Consider the following 17,795-nt stretch of genomic DNA (forward strand, 5'->3'; position numbering starts at 1 on the left):
AATATTTAACAATTAGATTTAATATTTAACATTTAGATTTAGATTTTTTATTAACATTGATTGACATCGATGATTGACATTGAAATTAAATTTTCACAAGAGAATTAAATATCACAAAGTTCACAAATATTGCTGTAAATCTGGTCAAAACTAACATTAAAAAAAAAATCACCTGTATTTTATATATGTTTTTTGCTAAATGTGGCAAAAAAGTTGCTGTTTATTATCGCGTGTGCGGCGCCCCATAGAACAGGGGCACCCCCCCCCCCCGTGACCCCGTGACCTCTTCTGGGTCTGGTTACAAGCCCAATTCTTTTCCTCTTGATCTTGGTTTGTGTGACAGCGCGTCTCAGCTCTCTCTGTCGTACCAGGGCCCCCCTGAGTTTCAGTGTGTTCCTCAGTATCGGAATCGGTGCAGTATCCAAGTCGCCAGCCTTTCTTTCCCTTTCGTTTCCCACCGCACACGTTGCCATTGGCTCACCCCTTGCGCAACAGCAGAGAAAGCTGCGGAAAGTCAGCGCGTCTTTTTTCTTCTTCTTCTTCTTCTTCACGCCTCCTATAAGCAGATGCGGCGCGTGTGAGGAGGCGAGAGGGAAACCCATGACTTCCGCGTTTTTCCTCCCCATGTGAAACCTCGCGCAGACTAAAGCGCACAGTCTCCGGCTATAAAAAGTCAATATGATGCGCGCTGTCCCGACAGTCGCCTCCACACCCAGAGCTCCGTGCGTGACACCCCGAGGACTTAACCTGTGGACCTAAACACCATCGAGCGACAGGAACTGTGCAACTTTGCGTGTCCGATACTCGAGCCTTTTTTTAAAAAACTTTTGCCAGTCACTTTACTGCGCGTGGATGAGAGACCAGAACCGTGAGATGGACGTTGAGTCTCTCCAGAAGAGACACGGTCGACGCGGAAGCTGCGTGGACGTTTTCCTCGTTGTGTCCATCGTTTTTCTCTTTGTGGCGGTGACGGCCTTGGCCGCCGGTGGAGTGATGTTTGCGCTGGAAATGCGCTCCAAACTCAAGCCTTTTGAATTATTAAGCCCCACAGCTGAGCCATCAACAGGACAAGCACTTCACCTCCAAGGAGACTACAAGGTAAACACATCACTACAGTCATTTGCATACATTTAGTTATCTTTTCTTTTGTCTATTTCTGGTTTGACCCATTTGATAATCTGATTTTTATTATTATTATTATTATTTCAATAGATGGAGAAATTCGCCTTCCTGGAAGCCATATCAGGTAAATCATGCTCAACCTTTGTTTATTTATACTGTAAATGTCAAATCCATACTGTCTATACATTCTATAACTCATGTTTTATAGTCTTAGTGTTAATATCTTTATATATTTCGAATGTTATTTATTTAGGTTTATTTAACCTATTATTTATTTTGTTTACTGTCCTGCTGTAACAGTGTACATTTCCACAAATAAAGGAATATCTTATCTTATAAATATAAATTAAAAAAAAGAGTCCAGTGACAAACGGACACTTTAACTCAACCTGTACGGGTGAAGTCATAAGAAAAAAAAGTATGTAACAATAGAACAAGTCGTCCGAGAACCTTTATCTAAATATAAAGTCACTGCAGGTTATAGATCTTATCTGTGCCCAAACATGATACTCATGATACTAAACAACACCAATTTACATGGAGAGAAAAAATAAAATGCATATAATCTGCATGTACGTCGCACAAAAAGGCATATTGCACAATCCCTTGAAGCAGCATTGTTTTGAGTTGAAAGAAGTAAATCAAACTTTCAAACTGTAGCCGTTTGTGGAAGCTGCATCTAAAACTGTGTCTGCGTTTGTCTCCCCCTGCAGTCGGACTAAAGACCTCCACCATGGAGTGGCGTCAGGTCCACTATGGCGCCGCTGTGTCCGTTGGAACCAACTTCCTGTTTGACCGGGACCAGCAGTCGCTGAAGCCGCAGCAGCCAGGGACCTACTTCATGTACATGGAACTCAACGTAACCTGCACCTTCAATTGCAGCGCGGCCGTCTTGAGCGTCAGCGTGGGCGATATGCTCACCTGTAAGGTCAGGCTCCCGGCGACGACTGACTCGACGCCTGTGAGCAACAAGTGCTGGGCAGTGAGCCACATGAATGGAAAGAAACTGCTCATGCAGATGACGGTCCACGGAGAGGGAGAGGGAGTGAGGTACTGGAGACTGGAGTCAACCGGCTCAGGATTCGGGATGTTCCTTGTGAGCTAATATGGACATTTTAGCGCGACTGATGTGTCGAAAAAACGCCTAGAAAAACAATTTCATGTGGGTGAAAACAGGGCAGACACAAACTTAAAGGTGTAAGACAATTTGAGGACAAAGGACGAGACACTCACTCTATGTAAACTAGTGCAGTGGCCCGCAGGAAGTGTGTATGTACTGGATGGTGTGCGTACCTTTATGAAAAGTACGTGTTTTATGGAGTTAAGCTAAGAAGCGATTTAGCTTTCGACGTTGTAGTGGTCTTAGCATGCTAAGCGGGCATGAATTCAAAAATCTTCAACTGTCGAGCTATTTGGGAGAATGAAATCTGTCGGGCGAGGCTATGACACGCGTCGATACGCTAACAAACATAGCAACCTGTAGAACCGCGTCCATTGTGGCCACTCGCTCACGGTAGAGCTATGTTTTGTCATGATAAAATACTCATCAGTCCTTCAAGTTATGAGCTCGTACACGATGTCTGTGCAACAAATGCATATTAATCCTGACGGCGCCCCCTGCCTGGTGTAGCGTGATAAATCGTCGAAAATGAAAACTCCTCCGAAAAACGTGAAAATCAAGGATGCGCACCATCGGTGCCAATGCTAATGCTAATCGAAAAACGAAAACATTTGAGTTGTGCCTAATGAGGTTGCACAGTGTTAGACCTACGCTAATGCTAATCGTAGCCTCGCTAGCTTACCTTTGGAAACAGGTCCGCCAAGTTTGCTGCAAAGAAGTAGCATGCTAATGCAAAATAAATATGTGCTTAGCGTATTGGGGAATTGACACCGACTTTCAGTATAACACCATGTTCTGCGGTGAACCGTGTGAAAATGTCTCACCCACACCGTGAGGACACCCCCGCTCCAAACAGCGCAGCTTCTGCTGATGAGCCGCTGCCTGCCTGATGTAGCGTGATAAATCCGCGAAAATTAAAATTCCTCCAAAAAATTTGAAAATCAAGGACGCACACCATCGGGCCATGCTCAACCCATATGCAACATCTTAGGTCGATCTGACTAACGGTTGGCGAGATATGCCTGTCACAGACACAACTCGCTTTATGATATATATGTGTTATATTTATTCAGTAATATTTATGTGCTTTTATTTATATTGTAATATAGTTGCTATTTGTGTTTGCTACACATTACGTATTTTCATGGAGACGGACATGCCACTACATTAGTGCTGAAGTGCAATACGTTGTTTTTACGCAGCCTGCATCAGGTAAAGAGACATCGCAGCTCTTGGTTTATTTATTTGAAAGTCTAGGAAGCTCACAGAAACCACGTGTGATCATTTCTGTTACCAAACTCCGACAAGTGCCTCAGGGACCTCATTAAGATCGACGATCGACACGAAATGAAGAAAATGCCAAAAGGACGATTGTGATCAAAAACTGCTTGTATCTGTTCATTTGTCCTGTGGACAAACTACACACTGTTGAATGTACTTTGACCCTGATCCATATTAAACGTGGACATATTTATGGAATGCGCTGGGCACCGAGGTCTTTTTGGGGAGTGGAGAGAGTGGTTGGTAGGTGTGAAAGTGAGCGTGGCAATGTACGAAATGGAATAATATGGTTTAATAGGCTTTTATAGGTGAAGGAAAGTTCCCTGCTGTTACGCGGGCCTGTACCGGGAACTGCACGTACATCACTTCCTGTTTATTTACCATGAATGTGGTTTAGAACAAAACACGAACACAGGAAAATGACAAAGACACATGAAATTATTTGACTCTGTAAATGATTCGGTGTCATTTGCCACAACTTAAATGTTTGATGACGATAGTTGGTTTCTTGGTTATATTAAGTGCTGGGGTTAGCTATTTATTTCCAGTGAGTGTCCTAACAACTATATAAAGACCAGTTATATGCAAAATGATAACATTAAAGAACTTTTTTGCTACCAAATCTAATTTAATCCAATCTATTCTAATATAATCTTCAACCCTGTAGATTAATGTTAGGAGGTGTGTTTGTATTATCTACTTAAAACAGCAATATTTGCATTTTTTAAAATATATATCATCGAAATTTAAACGGCAAACGTGAAAGGGCACAGTCATAGTGATACAGTAAATCATTTAAATCCTTTAATTCATTGTTTCTCACACACACACACATATATATACGTCTCTTAGCTGTTGCAGGGAAAATGAGATTATCAGCTGTGTGTAAACAAGCTAAGCCCCTAAAAATGCAAATAAAGGCCTTAACTGCAACTAATTTAAGCATTGATAACATAACACAACTTACTAGTATTTACATAATTTTCTTGCTACACATTTCGTGCACTTGTATCCTTGCGCATGTATCTGAGAGTTGAAAAACGACTCCATAATTCAGATTCGATTGTGCGTTCCATATGCAAATGAGCCTCTCCTCTATTATACCATACCTTTTACGCTGAAGTACCTGTAAAACACTGCAAAGTGAATGCTTCCAGGAAATGAACACGCGTTCTGTTACTTTCTTGCTTGAGCTGCAGAAAAAAAAAAAAAAAAAAGTTGGTCTGTCTTGTTTGTGTGTTTGTTTCACCCAGATGCGCAGATGTTTATCTGCCTCTCAGCGCAGGAAATGACCCAAATCTGACGGCGGTTATCTTTCCACTAACTGAAAAACGTTCTCAGGGCTGATACTAAGTTAGCCGTCTGTCTACCTGTCCGTGCCGTTTCCCGTGCAGTTTTTTTTTTTTTGGAATTTGTTGTACTTTGGACTGTCTTAACTTGTTGGACATGTCTGGGTTTTTCCATTAGACTGCTGCTGCTGCTGCTGCAGCGTCTGTGCAACTTTCCCCTGTGAACTGAGAAAAGAGCTGAGTCACCGATACCAACCTCAGCACTCTTCATCCTCTCCTGAGTGCATCCTTACTCAACCACATCCTCCCCCTCTCTCTAACCCGAACTCTTAATCTAATCCACCTAAAATCAAGTCTTAACCCTCAAAAAAACTCTTTGTAAAAGGCCTCACAAAGATGTTTCACGTCCTCGCAGCCGACTACTACAGCGATTACTATCACACACACACGTTAAGGACTTCAGCATTGACCCTAACCCTTCCATTCATTTGTACAGCCTGGAACAAAACGCTATCCCTAACCTTAACCAATAACTAGTTAATGCACAATTCAAATCTTCGCCCTAAACTTTAACCAGTTCCTCAAAAGGAATGGAGGGTTGTTATAGTTACCGAAAACGAACGAAATAGCGGAAACTGAAATTGAAAGGACATGTTTGTGACCTGAAATGAAAATAAAAACACGATACCTAACTGAATCTGAATTGTGTGTTTCGGAAGCTGACTAAAACTGTAGCGTTTTTGTGCATGCATAAGCATGTTTTGAAAGGTTGTATTTGTTGTTGGTTCGTCTAAGTGAATGTTACGTTGGCCACATGGTTGGTGTAGTGGTTAGCGCTCTTGCCTTTGCAGCAAGAAGACCCGGGTTTGAGAACCTTGAAGTGCCTTTCTGCATGGTTTGCAGGTTCTCCCCGCTTGTGCGTGGGTGTTCTCTGGGTTCTCCAGCTTCCTCCCACAGTCCAAAAGCATGCAGATTTGGGGATTAGGTAAATTGGACACTCTAATTTGACCGTAGGTGTGAGAGTGAATGGTTGTTTGTCTCTATATGTGGTCGTGTGATGGATTAGCGACCTGAGATTGGCACACTGGGACCCTTACTGTGAAGGATAAAGTGATAGGCGAGTGAGTGAGTCAATACTTATTATGACCTTTTTTGAATCTTGCACCTGGCAAATACAAAAAAAATAACTAAAAAATCAAGTAAAACTAAGAATTTACAAAACGAAATAAAAATTATCCGAAGCTATTGATTGGGACCAGGTTTTGGTCTCCATGAGGACAACTGGCCCTGACAAGCTCAGTATTTATGCCAGAAAAGGTCCTTAAAGGTCATAAGTACATGGATATGGGTTGAGCATGGCCCGATGGTGTGCATCCTTGATTTTCACATTTTTTGGAGGAATTTTAATTTTCGCTGATTTATCACGCTACACCAGGCAGGCTTTTAGGCTCATCAGCAGCAGCTGCGCTGTTTGGAGCGGGGAGGTGGGAGTGAAGAGGCTGTCCTCACGGTGTGGGTGAGACTTTTTCACACGGTTCACCGCAGAACATTGTGTTATACTGAAACGCATTAGCGTGCTACTACTTTGCGGCTAACTAGGCAAACCTGTTTCCAAAGGTAAGCTGGCGAGGCTACGATTAGCATTAGCGTAGGGCTAACACTGTGCAACCTCATTAGGCACAACACAAATGTTTTCGTTTTCGATTAGCATTAGCTTTAGCTAGATGTTGTGACTGCCGGCCCCCTCTTGAGCACACTAGATGCTCATTGGACCCCAGGTCGTTTGACTTTGACACCCCTGGTCCAATACATCTTATCAGGAACTGATGCGACCTCATGTTTAGTTTGATCAACTGTAAATTTATTAACATGAAAAAAACAAAGTTTGTTACATGATATCAAGTAGGATATAATCTGAATATCAGATACCTTTTTTTTTTTTAAAAGACGAGTCACACCATGTATGCTGTACATTACATATATTAGATATATAAAAAGAAAATGATCATAGCATCTTGTGTAAACGAACACAAACCTAGACATACAGTACAATAGAGTCTGATCACACAGTTGTGCAGACACAAATCCTAAGGATATATCATAAAGGCCCCCATGAAGTTGTTCTCAGGTCCTGGTCGCATTTCCTGTATATTCTCCAAGGTGACAAATATTGCATCTCTGCTTTGCAGGTGGAAAATCCCAGCGAGAAAGCTGTCCCATATGTTCTGTCCGGCTGACGTCTTGCTCGTTGGTTTCGGGTTCCGGCAGCGGAAGCTTTAGAGAGAAACATGACAGAAATGTCTGGAGTGAAACTCTGGTGCAACAACAACAACAAAGAATGAAAGTACCGGCGAAAAAGACGGCGACTGACCTTTTCGATTTCATCAGTTCTAGCGATTCACCGTAGGCGCTCGTGTTTTTCATGACTCGGTGCAGGATGAGGGAACACTCCTCTGCCACGTTCATTTGCACTTTGGAGTACAGGTAGTAGTAGCCTTCCTTCTCGACCAACAGTTGACCTTTGTCGTAGCCCATATCGCGGGTCACGGCATTACCGATGTCATGTATCCACTGTACCACGTTGTTTCCCCCTGCAGGCTTATTGGAGCCTTAGATTTAAAATTGAACAGGAAAAAAAAATTAGAACCAATCACCGTGTTTTGATGATTAACAAAATTTGACCGGAGAGGTGAGGTGAGCTCTGACCCATGAGATGAGCAAACGGCCTTTCTTGGATCTGTGGTCGCACGATGGCAAGCTCATTGATCTCTGATGGGATAACAGCAGGAAAAATACATATGGAAAAACACCCAAAACATAGTAAATAGTGATAACATAGAGATATTAATTACCTTTAGATCCCACTTGACTCATCAAGTTGGCACCCTGAAACATTAAAAAAAAAGTGTCAACAGCTCATACACTGTACCTCAGACAGTGAGTCACTAGTTCACTTACCTGCTGGACAGATGTTCTAGGATTGGACCAGTTCAAGTAGAAATGATGATAGTCATTGAGGCGCTGTAGTGAGAAAATAGAGAGAATAATAAACGTTTTGGTTTTGGACATCAGAACTCCATAGCATGAAAGAGTATTATGAAACTGTGTTCGAAAAGTGAAGCCATATTGTGGGTTTTTTAGAGAGATAGCAAAGGGAAGTAGAACTTAAAAACATTTTCTTTTCTTTTCTTTTTTTTTTATCAGCGTGAAACTTAGAGAGCAGACGAGAACTCGCACACAGAGAGCTGTCCACTGCTGAGTCTGGATGTGACGTAGTAGAGAGAAATAGGGAAATTCTAGAAGAAAGGGATTTCCAAAAATGCTCTCTCGCTCCCTTTACACAAACAGACACACATGCAGACATCGAGCCTCACCTCTGTTTTCTTGTACAGTGCGTAGATGAAAACCCCCTGTACAACAAGTCCCAACATGGTCACAGCCACCAGCAGGAGGAGAAACTTTTGGCCCACTCTACCCCACAGTGGGTCCCTCTTCCTGGGCATGGAGACAAAGTTGGCGTGACTGTCCACCACAAACACTTGGGGGCAGACTCCCACGTCGCCCTCTGCCATGTCACCAAAATCACAACTCTGATTTGGAGCAAAGAATTGACAGAAACAGGATGAGGTAAATCAAAAGAAGAAGGAACAAATGAAGGGAGGAAAAGGAGTTTTCTGTCCTCTGCTCACTATAGGAACGTGTAATGCAACCAGCACCTGGGAAACATGTGATTTCTGCACACTGAAACTACTGCAGACAGCACAAAAACATACATTAAGGGACATTACCTTGGCTGTAGATGTGCACCTGATGCTCCTCCGCAGCTCACTCAGCCTCCCAGCAGCTGAGCGGTAGTTTTGAAGCTGTTTTGAAACACAAAAGCGTTTAAAAAAAAACACAGTTTCTTGCAATCTTTCAACACTGTGTTTTTTTTTTCTGGATGCCTCACCGTCTGAAACAAATATCCTCTGACTGCACCAAGTGGAAATTCAGTCCTCCCTCACCTCTCGTGTGTGCTCGCCTGCTGTCAGCTGTCACTAATATTGCTTTTTTAAGCACGCTCATGTAAGCAGGAAATGAAGATGACATGGGGAAGAGGCAGTGTTAGAGTGAGTAACAGTGTGTGTGTTGTGTGTGTGTGTGTGTGTGTGGGACACTCCCCAAAACTACTGAATATAGTTATCGTCCCTCAGCTGACACTTCCCTTTCTCTCACTGTGTCATGTTTGACTGAACACTTTGTGTGTTTTCTGAGAAACTCCCGATTGTCTGGCTGAGTAATAACACAATATAATATATATCATAAGATATAGATCTCAATTACACTCAAAATTTGTTATTTCTGCATAAGGCGTCTCAAATCTGATTAAACTTTAACTAATAAAGATGAATGAAAATGTCGTTGCCATTTGGGTGTCTGTAAAACTGATGATGTTACCGGTTATTTCTGTACAGCCACAACATTAACATAGATCACTGGTTTTTACATCTCATGGCAGATCTATGCAAATGTTTTTTTTTGTTTTTTTTTAATTATTATTACTTATTTATATATAGAGGAACTTGGTGGCAGTTATCTAACATCGGCCACAGTGGCCTGCACTGATTGAAGCCTCGTCTCTCACAGATAACAGTGAATGAAGAAGGCAGCGAATGCGGCAACACATCTTCTTTTTTTATTTCCCCCTCCTCTCCCTTGATTACGGTCACTGCTTTGTTCAAGTGTTGCCACACTTGGACTATTCTTTTCATCTTCCCTTTTTTAAAAAAATTATTTTTATTTTTGTTACATATGGTTTTTCGGTACTCCGTCACAAACAATGTGACTTTTCCGATAAGGAAATTCCACTTCACGACAAATTTGTGCTGATAATAGATGCTTCTTCTTTTTTTTTTTTTTTAAATCCATGCTGTCGTTTCATCACTTCACTGAACTCGTGGTCAAACTCATTGTAATTCCACCCTTGCATGGTTGTTGTAGGAGGAGGAGGAGGCGTCAGTTTGAAATGACAGACTCCATATGTCGACACATCATCTGTACACCGACTCAGGGGCGCAGCTTGTGAACAGGCAAGGCAGGCAACGGATCGGGGCCCCCCTGACACTCGGAGGGGGGGCCCCCTATTGGCAACAATGGGCGATTTGCAATGACATCTCAGTAGGAAACCTCCCTAAAGGGGCCCCACCTCACGTTAACCTGTGTGAAGTTATCGTTCTGCAAGTTGCAAATGAAGAGGATTATTTAAGATAAGATAAGATAGTCCTTTATTCGTCCCGCAGTGGGGAAATTTCCAGTGTTACAGCAGCAAGACAATAAAGATAAGGATAATAAATAATAAACATGCATTACCAAAAAGAAATCGAATATATAAAGTACAATATGTAAAGATATTAACACTGACTATAAAAATAGGTTTAAAAATAGAATGTAGAATGTACATTACAACCGGTCTGCAGAATATACACAGTATGCACATGGTATTTACAGTGTAAGGAAACGGCTGAGCTATTAAATAAGGATATTAAATAAGGATATGGATATTGCACTGATGAGAAAACTACAGTATAAATGACAAGTATGAAAAATGACAATATATTGCACTTAAAAAAATTTACATTGTGAAAAAATATATACAGTATATTACAGCATTGAAAAATTAATAGTATATTGCACATGGAGAGTGGAGAGTGTGTGTGTGTGTGTGTGTGTGTGGGGGGGGGGGGGGGGACCAGTCCACAAAATCCTGAACAAGTTCTCTGTACTCTCTGTCGTCATCGTCTGTGATGAGGCCGACAATGGCAGCGTCGTCAGAGAACTTCTGCAGGTGACAGGAGGGGGAGCTGTAGGAGAAGTCTGCAGTGTACAGGGTGAAGAGGAACAGAGCCAGAACTGTTCCCAGTGGGGCCCCTGTACTACAGACAGCCATGTCCGACACACAATCCCGAGTCCTCACATACTGGGGTCGATCAGTCAAATAATCCACAATCCAGGATGTGAGTCCAGTGTAATGTATATCTTTTTTACTCAGTTTATATATTACTAAGTTTATTAAAAGCTATTTACAGTATTTTATTGTTCTTTACATTTATATTTTCACATACTTTTTAATTACAAGATTTTTCCATGTTATTTCATTCATTTCGGGAAAAAAAAATATTTTGAACTCATACATTTTTCGTTTGTGTCAGATTATTTATAACATAATGGTGATGAACACTGGTAGGAAGGGCCCCCTGGGAATTTTTGCTTAGGGCCCCTACAGACTCTAGAATCGCCTCTGCACTGACTTACTTGCACACACATTAGATCCATGGCACTACACTGAAACTACTACTTTATTCATCCCCTCTGTTTTGCCGTTACCATAATCTAAAGCCACATCACACGGACATGCATTTGTGCAAACACATGCAGGTTGCCCACAGCGTGAGTAATAGCTGGACCACAAAACCATACACAGAGGCACAGATGCACTTTGAACATCGCATTCAGTGGGGGATTAAAACAACAGGAAGGACAGATGGAAGTCAACCAGAGTTTTGCTGTTACTGTTACGCACACGCAGGTATGAATCACAAAAAAAACTAATTGCAAAATTGTAAACTTGGCTTCCTCATTCGGCCTCACTGCCTCTTGCTGTATCTTCCACGTTGATGTCAATTCCCGTTTGACTCACAATGCAAAAACACCGTCAGTGAGTGCATTTCGTCGGCCGATTGTTATCCCGTGACACGTTTGTCATTTCTCTGCAGCAAAAGCAGTAGCGTGGAATGACATATTCAGCAATGGCTTTCAAGGTCGCGGCGTTGCTCACCCTGTCAGGGACACTTGAACTGTGTATACTAGGGATGGGACCATGTAATACCATTATTTTGTATCTGATACAATACCAAAAAGTTGTTTATATGGACATTATTCTGATACGGTCATTTTAGACCAGGGGTCTCAAACTCAAATGACCTGAGGGCCAATGTGCATCTATTGTGGTCATGAGGGGGCCGGCCTAGAGAAGAAAAAGTGGGGGAAAAAACTGTTCACAATATTGCATCATGATATCACACGTATACTTAAAGGTGCATTATGTAATAAATCTAAATCAACTGGCCATAAAATCCTCCTAATATGTAAATATAAACAACAGTACAGACAAAATATTTGCATTAAAAAATATATTTTGCAGACTGCAAATCATGTTTATGTTTTGAAATCATGTTTTGGCATGTGGCGCCACCTACCGACGTCTACCAATCATTGCAGTCAGTAGAGTCTCAGCTGCCGAGCTTGGATAACAACAAGAGGAAGAGTGGGTGAGCTAAGGGTGTTTTTTACATCATAAAATGAATGCACATGTGTATATATAGTTACAGTGACATTATGTGTATATAACTCATGTATGCATTATAAGTTCTATCTATTATCTATTATATTCTATTATAACAGTTCTATCCAGGTTTTATAGTACAGTAGATTCCGTGGTGTTACTATCAGGGTGATGGAGACCTCAGCTCCACGCTGATTGGACGGGCTTTGCTACTCTTCGCCCTGTGATTGGCCCGCAGAGTTGCCCCTTGTTCCGCGTCCTCCGTCCAATCACGGCGTCGCAAAGTTCTTGTGCGGAAGTGGGGACGCGAAGGAGATGGCTGAAGTTAGGTAGCGCCGTGTTTGGGATTAATATCTTCTCCATGGAGCTTCTCAGCAGGAAGGAGGGCAGCCGGGGTCGGCCGTTTGTACTCGCTGTTGTTTTCGGGCTGTGTTTAGGCTCCGTGCGCTGTTTCGGACCGAGTCAAGACAGCGAGTTCACGTTTATGCTACCAGCCGGAAGATCGGAGTGTTTCTTCCAAACAACAACAAATAATGGTTCGATGGAGGTCGAATTTCAGGTAACTACACGCGTGTGTGTGTGTGATAGAGAGAGGGAGTGTGTGTACACGACATTGAGGGACACTGATGACTCACACGTCCGTGTCGCGACTGCTACAAGAGGTCCACGACTGATACTGGTTATGCTACGACCGATGCAGAAATCAGGGCAGCTTGATATTGTTTGGCTGATACGTTTGACCGGTTTTCTTTTTTTCGTTCATGTGACGAGTTCAATCATAAGAAGATAATTTGTCAAACTGGTTTACTTAAATGTGCAGTGTGGGTGTTAAACTGTGACTAATATGGGTGAAGCTGCAGAGTGCAGCAAATGGAGGACTCAGGAAACTATGGTGGCCTTTGCATGTCAAAAAGGATGTAAAGAATCTCCACTTTATAATCTATGTAATGTATGTATATGTGTGTATTAGTATATGTGGGTATATATGTGTATATGTATGTGTATATATATATATATATATATATATATATATATATATGTATATATATTAATATGTATATATGTGAAACTGTTTTGCTTTCATGAGTAATAATAGTACCAAAATAACCGGCCCCAGCTGTTCCATTCCTTTGTACAATTCTCTTTGGGTACCAGAGTTAAATGGTACGATACTATCGGGGGAGCTCCTCCCATGGCAGTCAGCCGATTGGGCAACAGAAAAAAAAACTCCCTTGTGATCGGTGTAAATATCCCATGGAAGCTAGCTAGCTATGCAAAGCTTGGCGTCTTGTAGAGACAAACAGCCACAGACCGAGCAGGAAAAAAGAGCTGCTAGATGTCCTCCATTGTTGTCTGCTGTGTCGCGTTCAACGACGCCACGCTGCGCAGCGCCAAGGCCGACGCAGGGCTTTACCATTCCAATCCAAACCAAACCGTACCATGATGTAAACACATCAAAAGTGACTTGTATCTGTTTGTGAAACCACGAAGGCCTGATAGATGGAGGACAGCTGAGAATGTCACAGAGGGACCTCTCGCACTGTTGAGTGACTAAAGGTTTTCAGCTTTAGTCCTGGTCTCTGCTTCATCGCATTTGAATTGTGGTAGTTTGACAGGTTAAAAGTAGCTTTATCCATTTAACCACACTTACCCGAGCAGAAACTAATGAAGGTCTTATCACTCTCTTAAGCCATTTATTTGCACAGGATCATATGTCATAGTGCAAACTCTTACTAATCTGACGTGTGTTTGTTTAGTGGGAGAGTCTTAAAGACAATGGTCTCTCATGCAGGGTTTTAAGACCAATTGATAACGTTTGGCTTGGTGAACGCACACACGCCACACACAGTAACTGTAGTGTACGTGGGATAAAAAAAAATGCTGTTCTGTGTGTACATTATGTGCTTGTGTTTCCTTCCAGGTGATTGCAGGTGCTGGTATGGATGTTGACTTCACCATCATCTCTCCAGGAGGCGTCCAGCTCATCGCCGATTCTCGACGATCCGACGGAGTCCACCTGTTAGTGCAGCCTCACACTCCACGCGTTATATAGTTCAGCCGTGTTGTTGGACCCGTCTGTTTGACTTTGATCTTACTCTCTGTTATTTCCAGCGTGGAGCCCACAGAGCAGGGAGATTATCAAATCTGCTTCGACAACAGCTTCAGTCGCTTCTCAGAGAAGATGGTGTTCTTCGAGATCGTCATCGAGGGTCAGGCAGGAGATGTGGCTGGAGAGGATGACTTGACAGATGTAGGGGACCCCGATGGAAACCTGCTCGAGTATAAGATGGACGACATCCGGGTGAGATGCATGTTTGTGGTTTACACGTTACTTAAAAAAAGAGTTGACAGTTGATCTGTCAATGCCACTGGGGAAAAGATACTGTATCTACAAGCAAGAGAACAGGGTCATGTAGGAACAGACCATGACGGCTTAGAGTTTCAGTTTTCCTGGCTTGCGTAGCACTTGGAAACAAAGCAACAGTTTAAAAAGAATGCAGTAGCAAACATACACTTACTTCCAAAGCCACCGAAAGTTGTTAGCTGTAGACAGGTTCTTACGGGCTTGACTTGTAGGTACTGTTTTAATTCCTCAATCACCAAGGCAAGAAAGAGTCATGTGAAGGGGTTTGCACATTTATCTCTACTTGCCGTACGTCCAAGTTACATTTCTATCCACGTGTCCAAGCTTCTTTTGGATCAGCAACACATAGAAATATTCCCTTGATGTTCGAGGTCGTGAATGACGATCTATTGATTTAACAGTAGACGTAACCTGACGTAACCTGACGTAACCTAATGTAACCTTCTAGCGTAACCTAACGTAACCTACTAGCGTAACCTAACGTAATCTACTAGTAACCTACTAGCGTAACCTAACGTAACCTACTAGCGTAACCTAGCGTAACCTAGCGTAACCTACTAGCGTAACCTACTAGCGTAACCTAGCGCTGCAAAAAACCTTTTTACACCAAATAATAACAAAGAAATCATCGTAATTTCCAGGTTTGACAAACACTGATCAACGTTTTTTAACGCTTTCCGACATTTTATGGACCAAAGGATTAATCGAGAAAATAATCGACAGATTAATCAATCACGAAAGTAATCGTTATTCCCAGCTCTACGCTTGTTAAAAAACACTTTTAATCTGTTTCTGGACTGCATTTTGTGTGACACATCTTAAATGTATGTAAGTTAAATATTAAATAAATGGAACGGGTGTAATTATTAAAAATATTGACCTGATTGATCAACGCAACCTTTAAATCGGTCTAAATCTGCTACTCTTCAACTACAGTATATCTCGTTCCTCTGTGACTCAGACTGTCTATATTACATAGCCATACATCAGCTTCACTGTGTGACATAATCTTTCTTTATAGCGATGTGATCTCTCGTAACTCATCCAGCTGCTGTTAGTACAAGATAACACAGTGTACAATCGCATCAGGAAGTATGCTCTTCTAACACCGGAGTTAATAATAACTATATAGCTGGGTTGTTTTTTTACAGGCTCATTTATGTATAAATAAACAAACGAAAGAGCACAAAACCACATCTCCTATCCATTTTTCTTATGTCGTCAGCAGGGGCTAAACTGGCAGGGGAAGTGGGAAAGCATGGACTGAACAAGTCATGCACTGGTGGTTTTTTCGGTTTTATGGGGTTTTGCTGACGGCCTGATTATTTTTCTTCACCATCAACATCATTATTAGCGATCATTAACAGAGTGTGTGTCTAACTTCTCCTTCAGGAATCCATGGACTCTCTGCACAGACGCTTAGAGCGTAGTTGGCAGATGCAGATGATGTTGCGGGCTTTTGAGGCGCGTGACAGGAACCTCCTGGAAGATAACCTTTGGAAAGTCTCTTTCTGGTCCTGTGCCAGCATGCTGGTGATGCTGTGTGTGGCCTTCACTCAGGTTAATATACTAGTGGGATAATCACACTTTAGCAACACTTATGAGCAACATGAATCACAACATGTTCTCCGTCTGTGTACCATTCCCAGGTCTACACTGTCCGGAAACTGTTCGACGATAAGCGGAGGGTCTACACATAGAGAAGACGTCAAAACTGAGCTGGGAAGGAAGACACGATGTGTATACTTTTTTAAACATTTTTTTCGTCAACATGAATAGTAGCGATCAACTTCATCACTCCTTTGACATTTTACATGTACTGTTTGCGATCCGTCTTTGAAGGGTAACCAGATAAGGGAACGAGAAATTCCAAATTGGCCGTTTCATTTTATTTAATGCCATTAATGTGACCTTTTACCACAAACCAATGAGAAAATCCTTTTTTAAAAAACCCACAAAGGCTGTTTTGCTGCTGGCCTTTGTTTCTGATACAGTTTGAGGATTTCTGGGTTTTTTTTGGCAAAAGGTGAAATGAACCTAGTTATAGGTTTAAGGTCAGTTCTACAGCGTCACTCAAAAAGTAATCTAAATAACTCCTAGTTGTGCAATAGTTAGTGGTGTATTGTTTTTCCTGACATTTTTTAATGCAGCTATTATGTTGGTGGTTTGTCAAGTGATCCGAATGTGTCCTTAGTTGTCATTATTATTCCCATTTATTTGTCTTTTCTGAGGGATGTAACCCATTTGTTTCCGTGTGCCAGAAGATGTTAATGTTGGCAAAAAGATCAAAAAGAAACTGGCAATATTTCCAGTGTGTTGGTGACTCCTCCATAGGAGTCACCAACACCATATGAATATGTTGGTTCAGGTGTGCATCAGTGTCGAAATTGTGAAATTGTGTGTTTTGGAGGAGAATGAAAAGTTGCTTTTATTGCGTTTGTTTACAAAGTCAACAACATGTGAAATTTGGTTTGTACTCGTAGAGTGATTTGTTGTCTTTATAATCAGGTTTTCATGGGTGTCATTGAGATTAATAAATACATTTTTACACAGTAGACACTTGATGAGAATGTGTGTTTTTTTTTTTAGACTTAAATCTGAGAGCTGAAAAAAAAGCTGTAATGGTTTCAGTGGCAGTCTATTGTGCATGTAAATCAGGAGAAATTAGTGCGGTCATGTTACGGTGCCTGATTTCAGTAGCATCATCTCACTTCAGGGGTCGCCACAGCGCATCGTCTCTACTTCCGTCTTGTCTTGTTCTGTTACACCAACTGTCCTTCTTCACAACATCCATGTACCTTCTCTGTTCTTCCTCTTTTCATACTATACTATGACTTTTTGGTCAAATTTTGGACAACATGCTATACTATGACTTTTTGGGTCAGATTTTGGACGACATACTATACTATGACTTTTTGGTCCAATTTTGCATGACATGCTATACTATGACATTTTTGGTCAAATTTTGGACGACATACTATACTATGACTTTTTGGTCAAATTTTTGGACGACATGCTATAGTATGACTTTTTGGTCAAATTTTCAATGACTTACTATACCTTTGACTTTTTGGTCAAATTTTGCACGACATGCTATACTATGACTTTTTGGTCAAATTTTGGACGACATGCTATACTATGACTTTTTGGTCAAATTTTCAACGACATGCTATACTATGACTTTTTGGTCAAATTTTCAACGACATACTATACTATGACTTTTTGGTCAAATTTTCAACGACATACTATACTATGACTTTTTGGTCAAATTTTCAACGACATACTATACCTTTGACT

General features: G+C 41.6%; 2 protein-coding genes across 2 annotated transcripts; one reads left to right on the top strand and one right to left on the bottom strand.

The window, feature by feature from the left end:
* Nucleotides 1-6,899: 6,899 nt before the first annotated feature.
* On the bottom strand, nucleotides 6,900-8,384 carry LOC310940705 (tumor necrosis factor ligand superfamily member 14-like; the record flags this gene model as incomplete). Its single annotated transcript, XM_083905696.1, has 6 exons — nucleotides 6,900-7,086; nucleotides 7,184-7,421; nucleotides 7,519-7,581; nucleotides 7,665-7,698; nucleotides 7,771-7,833; nucleotides 8,187-8,384. The coding sequence occupies 6 exons, from the start codon at nucleotides 8,382-8,384 to the stop codon at nucleotides 6,900-6,902; spliced, it is 783 nt and encodes a 260-aa protein (XP_083761822.1).
* A 4,052-nt stretch (nucleotides 8,385-12,436) lies between these two features.
* tmed1b (transmembrane p24 trafficking protein 1b) lies at nucleotides 12,437-17,021 on the top strand. Its single transcript, XM_083906482.1, has 5 exons — nucleotides 12,437-12,692; nucleotides 14,055-14,152; nucleotides 14,246-14,435; nucleotides 15,891-16,058; nucleotides 16,148-17,021. The coding sequence occupies exons 1-5, from the start codon at nucleotides 12,495-12,497 to the stop codon at nucleotides 16,196-16,198; spliced, it is 705 nt and encodes a 234-aa protein (XP_083762608.1). The 5' UTR covers nucleotides 12,437-12,494; the 3' UTR covers nucleotides 16,199-17,021.
* Nucleotides 17,022-17,795: the final 774 nt, after the last annotated feature.

This window comes from Microchirus variegatus (assembly GCF_963457635.1).
Source record: "Microchirus variegatus genome assembly, chromosome: 19".
Taxonomy (NCBI): Eukaryota; Metazoa; Chordata; class Actinopteri; order Pleuronectiformes; family Soleidae; genus Microchirus; species Microchirus variegatus.

What these genes read in the sequence shown, in the direction of transcription:
- tmed1b (XM_083906482.1), top strand. Translation starts at nt 12,495, where the DNA reads ATGGAGCTTCTCAGCAGGAAGGAGGGCAGCCGGGGTCGGCCGTTTGTA. An exon ending in CGATGGAGGTCGAATTTCAG is followed by an intron (nt 12,693 to 14,054) that starts GTAACTACACGC and finishes GTTTCCTTCCAG; the next exon opens with GTGATTGCAGGTGCTGGTAT. An exon ending in TGTGTGTGGCCTTCACTCAG is followed by an intron (nt 16,059 to 16,147) that starts GTTAATATACTA and finishes TACCATTCCCAG; the next exon opens with GTCTACACTGTCCGGAAACT.